This window comes from Branchiostoma lanceolatum, chromosome 4, assembly GCF_035083965.1.
Source record: "Branchiostoma lanceolatum isolate klBraLanc5 chromosome 4, klBraLanc5.hap2, whole genome shotgun sequence".
NCBI classification, from domain to species: Eukaryota; Metazoa; Chordata; class Leptocardii; order Amphioxiformes; family Branchiostomatidae; genus Branchiostoma; species Branchiostoma lanceolatum.
Window position 1 is genome coordinate 9,279,132 of NC_089725.1, and position 18,793 is coordinate 9,297,924.

General features: G+C 44.7%; 2 protein-coding genes and 3 pseudogenes across 2 annotated transcripts; all 5 read left to right on the plus strand.

Annotated features, from left to right (window-relative positions):
- Window positions 1-1,740: 1,740 nt before the first annotated feature.
- Window positions 1,741-3,139, plus strand: LOC136432464 (serum paraoxonase/arylesterase 1-like). The gene has a single exon (XM_066423770.1). The coding sequence runs from the start codon at window positions 1,750-1,752 to the stop codon at window positions 2,842-2,844; it is 1,095 nt and encodes a 364-aa protein (XP_066279867.1). The 5' UTR covers window positions 1,741-1,749; the 3' UTR covers window positions 2,845-3,139.
- Window positions 3,140-4,386: 1,247 nt separating this feature from the next.
- On the plus strand, window positions 4,387-5,454 carry LOC136434149 (serum paraoxonase/arylesterase 1 pseudogene; annotated as a pseudogene).
- A 2,037-nt stretch (window positions 5,455-7,491) lies between these two features.
- LOC136434150 (serum paraoxonase/arylesterase 1 pseudogene) lies at window positions 7,492-8,586 on the plus strand (annotated as a pseudogene).
- Window positions 8,587-11,016: 2,430 nt separating this feature from the next.
- Window positions 11,017-12,105, plus strand: LOC136434151 (serum paraoxonase/arylesterase 1 pseudogene; annotated as a pseudogene).
- A 2,455-nt stretch (window positions 12,106-14,560) lies between these two features.
- On the plus strand, window positions 14,561-18,705 carry LOC136434152 (serum paraoxonase/arylesterase 1-like). The gene is made up of 2 exons (XM_066426917.1): window positions 14,561-14,775; window positions 17,522-18,705. The coding sequence occupies exons 1-2, from the start codon at window positions 14,561-14,563 to the stop codon at window positions 18,465-18,467; spliced, it is 1,161 nt and encodes a 386-aa protein (XP_066283014.1). The 3' UTR covers window positions 18,468-18,705.
- The last annotated feature ends 88 nt before the right edge of the window (window positions 18,706-18,793 follow it).

Consider the following 18,793-nt stretch of genomic DNA (forward strand, 5'->3'; position numbering starts at 1 on the left):
CCTAGCAGCTTGCTCTGGAACTGCAGAGGTGTTTTGTTAAAATCTTTCAAGGAGGATAACTGAACAAAGGAACGGCGGATTTCCGTGATGTTCGATATACAGATAGCTTAGACATAGATGTACACAACAAAAACAGCAAACTATGCAGATTAGGACTTAATTTGCATACTATTATGTCGTGCTTAGTGAAAACAATCAACAGAATTCAACAAATTCAAAGATTAAACACAGCATGCAGCCACTTAAAGTAGTAACTTTATACAGTAAACCAGAGCCAAAATGATGTTTTTCTTTGCTATTATATAGGTCATGGCCACAAAATCTGGAGTCACCGAATAAATTTTACACTTTCCCCCTTTTTTCTAAGAAGGTTATTGTTTTTAAAAGTACCGGTTGGGTAAATGATAAGTTTATCGATCAGCGGACTTATGAACAGGAAGAATAATATTTTTCACGGACAAATTTTGTGTGTGTTTGACTGTTAGGCTAAAAAATTAGCAATGACATCATACGGAGATAAGAACTTTTTTCAAGAAATCTTCAGGATTGTAAGTTAGGACAAAGTTCTCGACAGCTTTCTCTCTAATAACCAAGGCGTCCTTCAGACATACTTGTTAGCAGCATGTAACTAGTATACGCTCCAGGACCTAGGCGCTTTGTTTATTCATCGCCATATCAGTACCCTAGGCTGTTTTGCCGTTTGAACACGGACACAGACACTACCATAAATGCCTCTGCGTTGTTTGATTCTTTAGGTATCATACCTTGGCATCAATGACATCAAGTGACCTAATCAGTACATTACATACCTCAATGAAAATTCGTTTTTGATGTATGTGTGTATATGTTTGTGTCTGTTGGTTTCCGGATATTTGTGGTCAGCATAACTTTAGAAGCTCTGGATGGATTATGATGATATTTGGTATGTGAAAAGGTGTTGGGAAGACGAAGGTCAAGGTTGCTTTTGGACCGTTGGTGGGTGACCTTGGTACTTCTTCAGAACAACCGGATCTGTTTTTCGTATCTTTTGTCATTGGCCTGCCATGGTCTTACTTTTAGGTGGCAGATAAGCAGCTTAGACAGAGATGCAAATAATGCAAATTGAGACTTAATTTGTATAAAAAAAGACCAACAGTTAAAAAAGATTCTGCAAATTACAGCCCTATTTGCATAATCAATGAGACCAGATGAAACATAAGATCTTCAAAGGCTCTAAAGATTTCATGGAGGTATGAGGTCTCCGAACTCTGTATGTAGTATGTAGGATTCATCGGATGGAGTTAAGTCGTACAATAAAGTAAAGCTTTCTGCCACATCACTATCTCAGGAACAGAGTCTAAAGTCTAAACTGTCGATATTTCAACACAAAATGTTTGAATTAAGTCAAGGCCAACCTCTCATATTAGCCTTGACCTTTGCCCTAAATATTAATGAATAATAGGTAAGTACCGTCATTCACCTTTGGTCATTCTCCATTAATAGGCCTTTCACCTTTGGCCCCCGGAAGCATTTTTCCAGCTGATAACTTAGCCCCCGTTCGTGTAAAGTTATCAGCTGTATAAAGGGATAAGTACTAAATGGAAATGATTCTAAACGTTCTACTTCCGATGTTGAAAGTGTTATACAAATGCTGTGATAACCATGATTCATTTGGTCCTGAAACACCTGTGCGAGAGCTATTTGCACAAGGAAAAAGTCACGCCCCTCCCACTGGCAGTACCGGTTAAGGAAGCATAAAAAAGTTTGAGAATGGCTGGCAAACTTGTACTCGCACTTGTGGCTGTCCTGTCAGCAGTGGTTCTGAATCATGTGGCAAAGATCATCTCTGCAGCGGGGATGTTGAAGCATGTTTACAACCACGTGCCGGGCACCTGTCGGTTTGTTCCCGGCGTGGAGCAGGGTTCTGAAGACATCGAGCTCACCTCGTCTGGGCTGGCGTTCATCTCGTCAGGGCTGCTGCCACCTGGGTTCATTTTCGATCCTGTGTATTTGACCTTTGAGCAGAGAATTCTCGCGTTTGACTTTAAGAAGCCCACTGAGGGAGCCAAGACAGTCAACATCGTGCCAGAGAGCGTCAAGGAAGACTTCATGCCGCACGGTCTTAGCGTTTACGAAGACGTCTCGGGAGAAGTTCGGCTCTTTGTGGTGAACCATGGCAAAGGTCACAACGACAGTGTAGAGATCTTCCGCTTTGACGCCGACTCAAACAGCCTGCATCACATCAAGTCTATAAAACACCCGCTTTTGTACAGCCTCAATGACATTGTCGCCACAGGACCGGATAGTTTTTACGCCACCAACGACAAATATACTACCGGTTTGTACAGCAGGATGGCAGAGACTTGGCTTCTACTCCCGTGGTCCAACGTGGTCTACTACAGTGGTGGAGAGGCAACCATCGTGGCCGACGGTCTTCTGTACGCTAACGGCGTCAACCTCTCTCCCGAGGGCAAGCTCGTGTATGTCGCAAACCCAACCGCCGGGGGAGTGACTGTCTATCACCGCCAAAACGACAACAATCTACGGTTCAGCCACGACATAGCGGCACATGCAGGTGTGGACAACGTCTTCGTGGATCCTACCACAGGAGATCTGTGGGTAGGAGCTCACCCTCAAGGAATTCATTTTTCCAGACACATGGGGAATGCGTCGCACCCGTGCGGCTCTCAGGTGCTGCGGATAGAGAACCCGGCGGGGGAGAACCCCAGAATCACCGAGATGTACTCTGATGACGGACGTGCCGGGTTATGGGGGTCAAGCGTAGGGTGTTACCACAACAAACAGCTACTGATCGGCACAGTTAACCACAGGCTCATGCACTGTACAGTTGACGTGCCACTGTAGGGTTTCATACCCATTTCCAGGATCGGACTTAACCACAGTATGTCTCTGGTCCTTTATTGGGGCTATAATACACTTTTTGCTGATGGCTTCTATTGTACTGGCCATGGGTCGTTTGTGCAGCCAGTCCGTAACCATTAGGTTACGTTGGCTACAAAAAACGACCCAGTACAAAAGGAAGTCATCAGGAAAAGTGTATTACAAGCACCCTCAAAAGCAAATAGTACAGTAGAGATATTTCAAGTTTGGAGCAATATTGTAATGTTGTATTGAAAAAATAAAATATAAGAATACTTCGCATTAGTGTGTGTTTGTGTTTGTCTGTGTTTCCAGAAATTTGTGGTCAGCAATGACCCAAGAACTTCTGGATAGATTGTGATGATATTCGGTATGTGGGTAGGTGCTGGCAAGACGAAGGTCGAGGCCAATGTTTGGCTTCCTTGTATGTGACAAAGGTACTGCAGCAGAACTTTCGGTTGTTGTATCTTTTGTATCTTATTCTGGGCGTGCTATGGTCTTTCATGTAAAGAACAAGTGGTGTAGGTTTGGGCCCCCTTGCAACTTGCTATTGAACTGCAGAGGTGTTTTGTTAAAAATCTTTCAAGGACAACTGAACATTGGAACGGCGGGTTTCCGTGATATTCGATATGCAGGTAGCTTAGACAGAGATGTACGCAACAGAAAACAGCAAATTATGCAAATCGGGACTCAAGTTGGGTAGATTAGACCACCCACCCCCACCCCAGCAGCTTGCTCTGGAAATGCAGGGGCGTTTTTGTTCAAATATTTCAATTCAAGGAGGATAACTGAACAAAGGAAGGACGGATTTCCATGAGGTTCCGACTACAAGTAGCTTAGACAGAGATGCAAGTAATGCAAATTGAGACTTAATTTGTATTAAAAAAAATACCATAAGTTCAAAACGATTATGCAAATTACAGCCCTATTTGCATAATCAATGAGACCAGATGAAACATAAGATCTACAAAGGCTCTAAATATTTCATGGAGGTATGAGGTCTCCGAACTCTTAACGTCACGTAGGATTCTTCGGATGGAGTTAAGTCGTACAATCAAAGCTTTCTGTCACAGCACCATCTCAGGAACAGAGTCTAAAGTCTAAACTGTCGATATTTCAGCACAAAATGTTTGAATGAGGTCAATGCCAGCCTCTCATACTAGCCTTGACCCTTGCCCTAAAGATTAATGAATAAATAAGTACCGTCCGATTCACCTTTGGTCATTCTCCATTAATTAATAGGCCATTCACCTTTGGCCCCCGGAAGCGTTTTTTCAGCTAATAACTTAGCCCCCGTTCGTGTAGAGTTATCAGCTGTATAAAGGGATAAGTACTAAATGGAAATTTTAAACGTGCTACTTCCGATTTTTGTTATACAAATGCCTGTGATAACCATGATACATTTCGTCCTGAAACTCCGGTGCGAGAGCTATTTGCACAAGGAAAAAGTCACGCCCCTCCCACTGGCAGTACCGGTTAAGGAAGCATAAAAGTTTGAGAATGGTTGGCAAAATTGTACTCGCACTTATGGCTGTCCTGTCAGCAGTGGTTTTGAATCATGTGGCAAAGATCATCTCTGCAGCGGGGATGTTGAAGCATGTTTACAACCACGTGCCGGGCACCTGTCGGTTTGTTCCCGGCGTGGACCAGGGTTCTGAAGACATCGAGCTCACCTCGTCTGGCCTGGCGTTCATCTCCTCAGGGCTGCTGCCACCTGGGTTCATTCTCGATCCTGTGTACTTGACCTTTGAGCAGAGAATTCTCGCGTTTGACTTTAAGAAGCCCACTGAGGGAGCCAAGACAGTCAACATCGTGCCAGAGAGCGTCAAGGAAGACTTCATGCCGCACGGTCTTAGCGTTTACGAAGACGACTCGGGAGAAGTTCGTCTCTTTGTGGTGAACCATGGCAAAGGTCACAAAGACAGAGTAGAGATCTTCCGCTTTGACGCCGACTCAAACAGCCTACATCACGTCAAGTCTGTAAAACACCCGCTTTTGTACAGCCTTAACGACGTTGTCGCCACAGGACCAGAGAGTTTTTACGCCGGCAACGACAAATATACTACGGGTTTGTACAGCAGGATGGCAGAGACTTGGCTTCTACTCCCGTGGTCCAACGTGGTCTACTACAGTGGCGGAGAAGCAACCTTCGTGGTCGACGGTCTTCTGTACGCTAACGGTATCAACCTCTCTCCCGAGGGAAAGCTCGTGTATGTCGCAAACCCAACAGCCGGGAGAGTGAATGTCTATCACCGCCAAAACGACAACACTCTACGGTTCAGCCACGACATAGCGGCACATGCAGGTGTGGACAACGTCTTCGTGGATCCTACCACAGGAGATCTGTGGGTAGGAGCTCACCCTCAAGGAATTCATTTTTCCAGACACATGGGGAATGCGTCGCACCCGTGTGGCTCTCAGGTGCTGCGGATAGAGAACCCGGCGGGGGAGAACCCAAGAATCACCGAGATGTACTCTGATGACGGACGTGCCGGGTTATGGGGGTCAAGCGTAGGGTGTTACCACAACAAACAGCTACTGATCGGCACAGTTAACCACAGGCTCATGCACTGTACAGTTGACGTGCCACTGTAGGGTTTCATACCCATTTCCCGGATCGGACTTAACTACAGTATGTCACATAGCCTCCATAGCAGGCTCTCTGGTCCTTTATTGGGGCTATAATACACTTGTTGCTGATGGCTTCTATTGTACTGGCCATGGGTCGTTTGTGCAGCCAGTCCGTAACCATTAGGTTACGTTGGCTACAAAAAACGACCCAGTACAAAAGGAAGTCATCAGGAAAAGTGTATTACAAGCACCCTCAAAAGCAAATAGTACAGTAGAGACATTTCAAGTTTGGAGCAATATTGTAACGTTGTATTGAAAAAATAAAGTATTAGAATACTTCGCATTAGTGTGTGTTTGTGTTTGTCTGTGTTTCCAGAAATTTGTGGTCAGCAATGACCCAAGAACCTCTGGATAGATTGTGATGATATTCGGTATGTGGGTAGGTGCTGGCAAGACAAAGGTCAAGGCCAATGATGGGCTTCCGTGTGACCTAGGTACTGCAGCAGAACTTTCGGTTGTTGTATCTTTTTAATCTTTCCTGGGCGTGCTATGGTCTTTGATGTAAGGAACAAGTGGTGTAGGTTCCGGCTCCCTAGCAGCTTGCTCTGGGACTGCAGAGGTGTTTTGTTAGAATCTTTCAAGGAGGACAACTGAACAAAGGAACGGCGGATTTTCGTGATATTCGATATGCAGGTAGATTAGACAGAGATGTACACAACAATAAACAGCAAATTATGCAGATTAGGACTTAATTTGCATACTAGTATGAGGTGCTTAGTGAAAACAATCATCAGAGTCCAACAAATTCAAAGATTAAGCACCGCATGCAGTCACTTCAAGTAGTAACGTTATACAGTAAACCAGAGCCAAATTAATGTTTTTCTATACTATTATATACTTAAGTAGGTCATATAACAAAATCTGGAGTCACAGAAGAGATTTGATACTTTCCCCTTTTTTTCCAAGTAGGTTATTGTTTTTAAAAGTGCCGGTTGGGTAAATGATAAGTTTATCGATCAGCGTGTTTATGAACAGGAAGAATTAGATTTTCACGGACAAATTTTGTGTGTGACTGTTAGGTAAAGAATCAGTAAAGACATCATACCGAGATCAGAATTTTTTTCAAGAAATCAAGATTGCAAGTTAGGACAACGTTCTCGACAGCTTTCTCTCTAATAACCAAGGCGTCCTTCGGACATACTTGTCACCAGCATATAACTAGTATAGTGGCAGATAGCTTTTGATGTAAGGTAGAAGTTATGTAGATTGATCCCCCCCCCCCCAAGCAGCTTGCTCTGGAACTGCAGGAGCGTTTTTGTTAAAATATTTCAAGGAGGATAACTGAACAAGGGAAGGACGGATTTCCATGAGATTCCGACTACAAGTAGCTTAGACAGAGATGCAAGTAATGCAAATTGAGACTTAATTTGTTTAAAGAAGACCATCAGTTAAAAAAGATTCTGCAAATTACAACCCTATTTGCATAATCAATGAGACCAGATGAAACATAAGATCTACAAAGGCTCTAAATATTTCATGGAGGTATGAGGTCTCTGAACTCTTAAACGTATGTAGGATTCATCGGATGGAGCTAATTCGTACAATAAAAGCTTTCTGCCACAGCATCGTCTCAGTCTAAACTGTCGATATTTCAGCACAAAATGTTTGAATTAGGTCAATGCCAGCCTCTCATACTAGCCTTGACCCTTGCCCTAAATATTAATGAATAATAGATAAGTACCTTCAATCACATTTGGTCATTCTCCATCAATAGGCCATTCACCTTTGGTCATTCTCCATTAATAGGCCTTTCACCTTTGGCCCCCGGAAGCGTTTTTCAGCTAATAACTTATCCCCCGTTCGTGTAAAGTTACCAGCTGTATAAAGGGATACATACTAAATGGAAATGATTCTAAACGTGCTACTTCCGATTTTGAAAGTGTTATACAAATGCTGTGATAACATTTCGTCCTAAAACACCTGTGCGAGAACTATTTGCACAAGGAAAAAGTCACGCCCCTCCCACTGGCAGTACCGGTTAAGTAACAAGTTCAAATTGAAATGGCTGGCAAACTTGTCCTCGCCCTTGTGGCTGTCCTGTCAGCAGTGGTTTTGAATCATGTGGCAAAGATCATCTCTGCCGCGGGGATGTTGAAGCATGTTTACAACCACGTGCCGGGCACCTGTCGGTTTGTTCCCGGCGTGGAGCAGGGTTCTGAAGACATCGAGCTCACCTCATCTGGGCTGGCGTTCATCTCGTCAGGGCTGCTGCCCCCTAGGATCATTTTCGATCCTGTGTACTTGACCTTCCAGAAGAGAATTCTCGCGTTTGACTTTAAGAAGCCCACTGAGGGAGCCAAGACAGTCAACATCGTGCCAGAGAGCGTCAAGGAAGACTTCATGCCGCACGGTCTTAGCGTTTACGAAGACGTCTCGGGAGAAGTTCGGCTCTTTGCCGTGAACCATGGCAAAGGTCACAAAGACAGACTAGAGATCTTCCGCTTTGACGCCGACTCAAACAGCCTGCATCACGTCAAGTCTGTAAAACACCCGCTTTTGTACAGCCTTAACGACGTTGTCGCCACAGGACCAGATAGTTTTTACGCCACCAACGACAAATATACTACCGGTTTGTACAGCAGGATGGCAGAGGCTTGGCTTCTACTCCCGTGGTCCAACGTTGTCTACTACAGTGGTGGAGAGGTAACCATCGTGGCCGACGGTCTTCTGTACGCTAACGGTATCAACCTCTCTCCCGAGGGCAAGCTCGTGTATGTCGCAAACATCATCTCGAAGGCAGTGACCGTCTACCACCGCCAAAACGACAACACTCTACGGTTCAGCCACGACATAGCGGCACATACAGGTGTGGACAACGTCTTCGTGGATCCTACCACAGGGGATCTGTGGCTAGGAGCTCATCCTAGATTGATAGATCTTTCCATCCATATAGGTAATGCGTCGCACCCGTGCGGATCTCAGGTACTGCGGATAGAGAACCCGGCGGGGGAGAACCCCAGAATCACCGAGATGTACTCTGACGACGGACGGTCCGGGTTATGGGGGTCAAGCGTAGGGTGTTACCACAGCAAACAGCTGCTGATCGGCACAGTTAACCACAGGCTCATGCACTGTACGGTGGACGTGTCACTGTAGGGTTTCCTGGTGTAAATCACTGTGTCACAAATAGTTAAGAGGCTTTTCAACTTTGGAGCAATATTGTAATGTTGTATTGAAAAGATTAAATATCAAAATACTTCGCATCAGGAATTTCTGCCCACTTGTGTGTTTGTGTTTGTCTGTGTTTCCACAAATTTGTGGTCAGTAATAACCCAAGAACCTCTGAATAGATTGTGATGATATTCGGTATGTGGGGAGGTGTTGGAAAGACGTAGGTCAAGGCAAATGTCGGGCTTCCTTGTGTGTGACCTAGGTGCTGCAGCAGAAATTTCGGTTGTTGTATCTTTTGTATCTTATCCTGGGCGTGCTATGGTCTTTGATGTAAGGAACAAGTGGTGTAGCACGGGTTGGGCTCCCTAGCAGCTTGCTCTGGAACTGCAGAGGTGTTTTGTTAAAATCTTTCAAGGAGGATAGCTGAACAAAGGAACGGCGGATTTCCGTGATATTCGATATGCATGTAGCTTAGACAGAGATGTACACAACAAAAACGGCAAATTATGCAGTTTAGGACTTAATTTGCATACTAGTATGTCGTGCTTAGTGATAACAATCAACAGAGTCCAACAAATTCAAAGATTAAACACAGCATGCAGCCACTTAAAGTAGTAGCTTTATACAGTAAACCAGAGCCAAAGGGATGTTTTTCTTTGCTATTTTTTTACTTTAGTAGGCCATGGCCACAAAATCTGGAGTCACAGAAGAGATTTGATACTTTCTCCTTTTTTCCATGAAGATTAATGTTTTTAAAAGTGTCGGTTGGTTAAATGATAAGTTTATCGATCAGCGGGCCTACGAACAGGAAAAATGAGATTTTTCGCGGACAAATTTTTTGCGTGTGAGGAGCGAGTGTTAGGTTAAAGAATCAGCAATGACATCATACGGAGATAAGAACTTTTTTCAAGTAATCAAGATGGCAAGTAAGGACAACGTTCTCGACAGCGTTCTCTCTAATAACCAAGGCGTCCTTCAGACATACTTGTTACCAGCATATAACTAGTATACGCTCCAGGACCTAGGCGCTTTGTTTATTTATCAACATATCAGTACCCTAGGTTGTTTTGCCGTTAGAACACATACACTACCATAAATGCCTCTGCGTTGTTTGATTCTTTAGGTATCATACCTTGGCATCTTTGACATCAAGTGGCCTAATCCGTACATTATATACCTCGATAAAAATTGTTTTTGATGTATGTGTGTATATGTTTGTGTCTGTTGGTTTCCGGATATTTGTGGTCAGCATAACTTTAGAAGCTCTGAATGGATTATGTTGATATTTGGTATCTGAGTAGGTGTTGGGAAGACGAAGGTCAGGGTTGTTGAATGAATTAATGAATGAAAACTTTATTACCGTGTCTTGCGCCATTTTGCGCCCAGCCCATGCGGGCTGATAAGATACCGTATACGTTACATTAATTGCATAAACAAAAGGTCAGGAGTACAGAGATAAACATAAACGACTAAAAGCAGAATATGCACAATTGTTTTTGAACCCCGTCGGTGGGTGACCTTGGTACTTCTTCAGAACATTTAGATCTGTTTTTCGTATCTTTTGTCCTGGGCCTGCTATGGTCTTGCTTTTTGGTGGCAGATAGCTTTTGATGTAAGGGAGAAGTTGTGTAGATTTGACCCAAGCAGCTTGCTCTAGAACTGCAGGGGCGTTTTTGTTCAAAATTTCAAGGAGGATAACTGAAAAAAGGAAGGGCGGATTTCCATGAGATTCCGACTACAAGTAGCTTAGACAGAGATGCAAGTAATGCAAATTGAGACTTAATTTGTATAAAGAAGACCATCAGTTAAAAAAGATTCTGAAAATTACAGCCTTATTTGCATAATCAGCGAGACCAGATGAAACATAAGATCTACAAAGGCTTTAAATATTTCATGGAGGTATGAAGTCTCCGAACTCTTAACGTTACGTAGGATTCATCGGATGGAGTTAAGTCGTACAATGAAAGCTTTCTGCCACATCACCACAGATACAGCACCATCACAAGAACAGAGTCTAAAGTCTAAACTGTCGATATTTCAGCACAAATGTTTGAATTATGTCAAGGCCAGCCTCTCCTACTAGCCTTGACCCTTGCCCTAAAGATTAATGAATAAATAAGTACCGTCCGATTCACCTTTGGTCATTCACCATTAATAGGCCTTTCACTTTTGGCCCCCGGAAGCATTTTTCCAGCTGATAACTTAGCCCCTGTTCGTGCAAAACTATCAGCTGTATAAAGGGATAAGTACTAAATGGAAATGATTCTAAACGTTCTACTTCTGATTTTGAAAGGATCATACAAATGCTATGATATCCATATGATACGTTTCGTCCTGAAACTCCGGTGCGAGAGCTATTTGCACAAGGAAAAAAGTCACGCCCCTCCCACTGGCCGTACAAAATAAACTTGGAGAATGGCTGGCAAACTTGTCCTCGCCCTTGTGGCTGTCCTGTCAGCAGTGGTTCTGAATCATGTGGCAAAGATCATCTCTGCAGCGGGGATGTTGAAGCATGTTTACAACCACGTGCCGGGCACCTGTCGGTTTGTTCCCGGCGTGGACCAGGGTTCTGAAGACATCGAGCTCACCTCATCTGGGCTGGCGTTCATCTCGTCAGGGCTGCTGCCACCTGGGCTCATTCTCGATCCTGTGTACTTATCCTTTGAGCAGAGAATTCTCACGTTTGACTTTAAGAAGCCCACTGCGGGAGTCAAGACAGTCAACATCGTGCCAGAGAGCGTCAAGGAAGACTTCATGCCGCACGGTCTTAGCGTTTACGAAGACGACTCTGGAGAAGTTCGGCTCTTTGTGGTGAACAATGGGAAAGGTGACAGAGTAGAGATCTTCCGCTTTGACGCCGACTCAAACAGCCTGCATCACGTCAAGTCTGTAAAACACCCGCTTTTGTACAGCCTTAACGACGTCGTCGCCACAGGACCAGAGAGTTTTTACGCCACCAACGACAAATATACTACCGGTTTGTACAGCAGGATGGCAGAGACTTGGCTTCTACTCCCGTGGTCCAACGTTGTCTACTGCAGTGGCGGAGAAGCAACCATCGTGGTCGAAGGTCTTCTGTACGCTAACGGTATCAACCTCTCTCCCGAGGGCAAGCTCGTGTATGTCGCAAACCCAACGGCCGGGGGAGTGACTGTCTATCACCGCCAAAACGACAACACTCTACGCTTAAGCCACGACATAGCGGCACATACAGGTGTGGACAACGTCTTCGTGGATCCTACCACAGGGGATCTGTGGGTAGGAGCTCATCCTCAAGGAATTCATTTTTCTATACACATGGGGAATGCGTCGCACCCGTGCGGCTCTCAGGTGCTGCGGATAGAGAACCCGGCGGGGGAGAACACCAGGGTCACCGAGATGTACTCTGACGACGGAGGGTCCGGGTTATGGGGGTCAAGCGTAGGGTGTTACCTCAACAAACAGCTACTGATCGGCACAGTTAACCACAGGCTCATGCACTGTACGGTGGACGTGCCACTGTAAGGTTTCATATCCATTATCCCGGATCGGACTAAACCACTATGTCGCATAGCCTCCATAGCAGGCTCTCTGGGGCCTTTATTGTTATGATTGTGTGTAATCAAACTCATTTGTGTGCACCAATTCGTTTGTATGTATGTATAGATGTAGCAGACCTTACGAAAGTCGCTGTGCTTTTGTTGTGTCAATAGAGATTTTCTGTTTATTGGGCTTATACTACACTTTTTGCTGATGGCTTCTCTTGTACTGGGTCGTTTGTGCAGCCAGCCCGTAAACCATTAGGCCCTAAACGTTACGTTGGCTACAAAAAACGACCCAGTACAAAAGGAAGTCATCGGGAAAAGTTTATCACAAGCACCCTCAAAATGCCCAAAGTACAGTAGAGACATTTCAAGTTTGATGCAATATTGTAATGTTGTATTGAAAAAATGAAATATTAGAATTTTTGCCCATTTGTGTGTTCGTGTGTGTCAGCTGTGTTTCCACAAATTTGTGGTCAGCAATGACCAAAGAACCTCTGAATAGATTGTGATGATATTCGGTATGTGGGTAGGTGCTGGCAAGACGAAGGTCAAGGCCAATGTTTGGCTTCCGTGTGTGTGACCTATGTACTGCAGCAGAACTTTCGGTTGTTGTATCTTTTGTATCTTATCCTGGGCGTGCTATGGTCTTTGATGTAAGGAACAAGTGGTGTAGCACGGGTTGGGCTCCCTAGCAGCTTGCTCTGGAACTGCAGAGGTGTTTTTGTTAAAATCTTTCAAGGAGGATAACTGAACAAAGGAACGGCGGATTTCCGTGATGTTCGATATACAGATAGCTTAGACAGAGATGTACACAACAAAAACAGCAAACTATGCAGATTAGGACTTAATTTGCATACTATTATGTCGTGCTTAGTGAAAACAATCAACAGAATCCAACAAATTCAAAGATTAAACACAGCATGCAGCCACTTAAAGTAGTAACTTTATACAGTAAACCAGAGCCAAAATGATGTTTTTCTTTGCTATTATATAGGTCATGGCCACAAAATCTGGAGTCACCGAATAAATTTTACACTTTCCCCCTTTTTTCCAAGAAGGTTATTGTTTTTAAAAGTACCGGTTGGGTAAATGATAAGTTTATCGATCAGCGGACTTATGAACAGGAAGAATAATATTTTTCACGGACAAATTTTGTGTGTGTTTGACTGTTAGGCTAAAAAATTAGCAATGACATCATACGGAGATAAGAACTTTTTTCAAGAAATCTTCAGGATTGTAAGTTAGGACAAAGTTCTCGACAGCTTTCTCTCTAATAACCAAGGCGTCCTTCAGACATACTTGTTAGCAGCATGTAACTAGTATACGCTCCAGGACCTAGGCGCTTTGTTTATTCATCGCCATATCAGTACCCTAGGCTGTTTTGCCGTTTGAACACGGACACAGACACTACCATCAATGCCTCTGCGTTGTTTGATTCTTTAGGTATCATACCTTGGCATCAATAACATCAAGTGGCCTAATCAGTACATTACATACCTCAATGAAAATTCGTTTTTGATGTATGTGTGTATATGTTTGTGTCTGTTGGTTTCCGGATATTTGTGGTCAGCATAACTTTAGAAGCTCTCGATGGATTATGATGATATTTGGTATGTGAAAAGGTGTTGGGAAGACGAAGGTCAAGGTTGCTTTTGGACCGTTGGTGGGTGACCTTGGTACTTCTTCAGAACAACCGGATCTGTTTTTCGTATCTTTTGTCATTGGCCAGCCATGGTCTTACTTTTAGGTGGCAGATAAGCAGCTTAGACAGAGATGCAAATAATGCAAATTGAGACTTAATTTGTATAAAAAAAGACCAACAGCTAAAAAAGATTCTGAAAATTACAGCCCTATTTGCATAATCAATGAGACCAGATGAAACATAAGATCTACAAAGGCTCTAAAGATTTCATGGAGGTATGAGGTCTCCGAACTCTGTTTGTAGTATGTAGGATTCATCGGATGGAGTTAAGTCGTACAATAAAGAAAAGCTTTCTGCCACATCACTATCTCAGGAACAGAGTCTAAAGTCTAAACTGTCGAAATTTCAGCACAAAATGTTTGAATTATGTCAAGGCCAGCCTCTCATATTAGCCTTGACCTTTGCCCTAAATATTAATGAATAATAGGTAAGTACCGTCATTCACCTTTGGTCATTCTCCATTAATAGGCCATTCACCTTTGGCCCCCGGAAGCGTTTTTCCAGCTGATAACTTAGCCCCCGTTCGTGTAAAGTTATCAGCTGTATAAAGGGATAAGCACTAAATGGAAATGATTCTAAACGTGCTACTTCCGATGTTGAAAGTGTTATACAAATGCTGTGATAACCATGATTCATTTGGTCCTGAAACACCTGTGCGAGAACTATTTGCACAAGGAAAAAGTCACGCCCCTCCCACTGGCAGTACCGGTAAAGGAAGCATAAAAGTTTGAGAATGGCTGGCAAACTTGTACTCGCACTTGTGGCTGTCCTGTCAGCAGTGGTTCTGAATCATGTGGCAAAGATCATCTCTGCAGCGGGGATGTTGAAGCATGTTTACAACCACGTGCCGGGCACCTGTCGGTTTGTTCCCGGCGTGGAGCAGGGTTCTGAGGCGGAGCTTCCATGTAAGACATCACGAAATCGCCGGCGAAAGCACCCGGATACACGGTGACATGCCGACCTGCGTGCCGATTAGCGGCGCTACGAACGTCCCTTGCTCGCACGTAAATGTTGCCCGACTTGCGTGGGATCGCAGGCGAATGCACCAAGACACACGGCGACATGCCGACCTGCGTGCCGATTACCGGCGCTACGAACGCCCCATGCTCGCACGTAAATGTTTCCCGACTTCTTCGGGGCAGACGGAGCTCTCTTCCGCCTAAGTCGAATTTGGAAGCGCTACTCTAAGGCTTGTGGTATAAGTGGAACACGGTGGTATAGGTGGTTTTCATACTGAGACGAGTGAAGGAATAGGCATCGCTACTCTAAGGGTTGTGGTATAAGTGGTACACGGTGGTATAGGTGGTTTTCATACTTAGACGAGTGAAGGAATATGCAGCGCTACTCTAAGGTTTGTGGTATAAGTGGTACACGGTGGTATAGGTGGTTTTGATACTGAGACGAGTGAAGGAATAGGCATCGCTACTCTAAGGCTTGTGGTATAAGTGGTACACAGTGGTATAGGTGGTTTTCATCATATACCACCGTGTATCACTTATGGCTTGTGGTATAAGTGGTACACGGTGGTATAGGTGGTTTTCATACTGAGACGAGTGAAGGAATAGGCATCGCTACTCTAAGGCTTGTGGTATAAGTGGTACACGGTGGTATAGGTGGTTTTCATACTTAGACGAGTGAAGGAATAGGCAGCACTACTCTAAGGCTTGTGGTATAAGTAGTACACAGTGGTATAGGTGGTTTTCATCATATACCACCGTGTACCACTTACGGCTTGTGGTATAAGTGGTACACGGTGGTATAGGTGGTTTTCATACTTAAACGAGTGAAGGAATAGGCAGCGCTACTCTAAGGCTTGTGGTTTAAGTGGTACACGGTGGTATAGGTGGTTTTCATACTTAGACGAGTGAAGGAATAGGCATCGCTACTTTAAGGCTTGTGGTATAAGTGGTACACAGTGGTATAGGTGGTTTTCATCATATACCACCGTGTACCACTTACGGCTTGTGGTATAAGTGGTACACGGTGGTATAGGTGGTTTTCATACTTAAACGAGTGAAGGAATAGGCAGCGCTACTCTAAGGCTTGTGGTATAAGTGGTACACGGTGGTATAGGTGGTTTTCATACTTAGACGAGTGAAGGAAAAGGCATCGCTACTCTAAGGTTTGTGGTATAAGTGGTACACAGTGGTATAGGTGGTTTTCATCATATACCACCGTGTACCACTTATGGCTTGTGGTATCAGTTCTACACGGTGGTATAGGATGAAAACCACCTATACCACTGTGTACCACTTATACCACAAGCTTTAGAGTAGCGATGCCTATTCCTTCACTCGTCTCAGTATGAAAACCACCTATACCACCGTGTACCACTTATACCACAAGCCATAAGTGGTACACGGTGGTATATGATGAAAACCACCTATACCACTGTGTACCACTTATACCACAAGCCTTAGAGTAGCGATGCCTATTCCTTCACTCGTCTCAGTATGAAAACCACCTATACCACCGTGTACCACTAATACCACAAGCCATAAGTGATACACGGTGGTATATGATGAAAACCACCTATACCACTGTGTACCACTTATACCACAAGCCTTAGAGTAGCGATGCCTATTCCTTCACTCGTCTCAGTATGAAAACCACCTATACCACCGTGTACCACTTATACCACAAGTCATAAGTGATACACGGTGGTATATGATGAAAACCACCTATACCACTGTGTACCACTTATACCACACGCCTTAGAGTAGCGATGCCTATTCCTTCACTCGTCTCAGTATGAAAACCACCTATACCACCGTGTACCACTTATACCACAAGCCATAAGTGATACACGGTGGTATATGATGAAAACCACCTATACCACTGTGTACCACTTATACCACAAGCCTTAGAGTAGCGATGCCTATTCCTTCACTCGTCTCAGTATGAAAACCACCTATACCACCGTGTACCACTTATACCACAAGCCATAAGTGATACACGGTGGTATATGATGAAAACCACCTATACCACTGTGTACCACTTATACCACACGCCTTAGAGTAGCGATGCCTATTCCTTCACTCGTCTCAGTATGAAAACCACCTATACCACCGTGTACCACTTATACCACAAGCCATAAGTGATACACGGTGGTATATGATGAAAACCACCTATACCACTGTGTACCACTTATACCACAAGCCTTAGAGTAGCGATGCCTATTCCTTCACTCGTCTCAGTATCAAAACCACCTATACCACCGTGTACCACTTATACCACAAACCTTAGAGTAGCGCTGCATATTCCTTCACTCGTCTAAGTATGAAAACCACCTATACCACCGTGTACCACTTATACCACAACCCTTAGAGTAGCGATGCCTATTCCTTCACTCGTCTCAGTATGAAAACCACCTATACCACCGTGTTCCACTTATACCACAAGCCTTAGAGTAGCGCTTCCAAATTCGACTTAGGCGGAAGAGAGCTCCGTCTGCCCCGAAGAAGTCGGGAAACATTTACGTGCGAGCATGGGACGTTCGTAGCGCCGGTAATCGGCACGCAGGTCGGCATGTCGCCGTGTGTCTTGGTGCATTCGCCTGCGATCCCACGCAAGTCGGGCAACATTTACGTGCGAGCAAGGGACGTTCGTAGCGCCGCTAATCGGCACGCAGGTCGGCATGTCACCGTGTATCCGGGTGCTTTCGCCGGCGATTTCGTGATGTCTTACATGGAAGCTCCGCCGGTTCTGAAGACATCGAGCTCACCTCGTCTGGCCTGGCGTTCATCTCGTCAGGGCTGCTGCCACCTGGGTTCATTTTCGATCCTGTGTATTTGACCTTTGAGCAGAGAATTCTCGCGTTTGACTTTAAGAATCCCACTGAGGGAGCCAAGACAGTCAACATCGTGCCAGAGAGCGTCAAGGAAGACTTCATGCCGCACGGTCTTAGCGTTTACGAAGACGACTCAGGAGAAGTTCGGCTCTTTGTGGTGAACAATGCCAAAGGTGACAGAGTAGAGATCTTCCGCTTTGACGCCGACTCAAACAGCCTGCATCAGATCAAGTCTGTAAAACACCCGCTTTTGTACAGCCTTAATGACGTTGTCGCCACAGGACCGGAGAGTTTTTACGCCGGCAACGATAAATATACTACCGGTTTGTACAGCAGGATGGCAGAGACTTGGCTTCTACTCCCGTGGTCCAACGTTGTCTACTGCAGTGGCGGAGAAGCAACCATCGTGGTCGACGGTCTTCTGTACGCTAACGGTATCAACCTCTCTCCCGAGGGCAAGCTCGTGTATGTCGCAAACCCAACCGCCGGGGGAGTGACTGTCTATCACCGCCAAAACGACAACACTCTACGGTTCAGCCACGACATAGCGGCACATACAGGTGTGGACAACGTCTTCGTGGATCCTACCACAGGGGATCTGTGGGTAGGAGCTCATCCTCAAGGAATTCATTTTTCCATACACATGGGGAATGCGTCGCACCCGTGCGGCTCGCAAGTGCTTCGGATAGAGAACCCGGCGGGGGAGAACCCCAGAATCACCGAGATGTACTCTGACGACGGACGGTCCGGGTTATGGGGGTCAAGCGTAGGCTGTTACCACAACAAACAGCTACTGATCGGCACAGTTAACCAAAGGCTCATGCACTGTTCAGTTGACGTGCCACTGTAGGGTTTCCTACTTAATACGTCTGTGAAAAATGACTTAACTTCCCTGTTCCTACTAGGAAGAAAACGGAACTCAGCAGCGAGACAGCCAAGGATAAGTTAGCGTGGAGATTTATTCTGGATAAAACATTATCACATATATCTCTTTTCTTTCAATTTACGTAGACACATATATAGACATATAATGTTATATACACATGGTATCTGACGTATTTGAATAAAAGATTAAAAGTCTGTTATAAGCAAGTTGTGTATGTACATTGTGGAGCATTTCCTTGCCTCGGCTTTGTAAGGATACTTAAACGCAGTCGCATGTAGTTGACAAAAAAT

Excerpts from the sequence above, each read along its gene's own strand:
- LOC136432464 (XM_066423770.1), top strand. The coding sequence starts at position 1,750 with ATGGCTGGCAAACTTGTACTCGCACTTGTGGCTGTCCTGTCAGCAGTG.
- LOC136434152 (XM_066426917.1), top strand. The coding sequence starts at position 14,561 with ATGGCTGGCAAACTTGTACTCGCACTTGTGGCTGTCCTGTCAGCAGTG. Across the intron at positions 14,776-17,521 it reads CGAAAGCACCCGGATACACG|CTCCGCCGGTTCTGAAGACA; the intron begins GTGACATGCCGA and ends CTTACATGGAAG.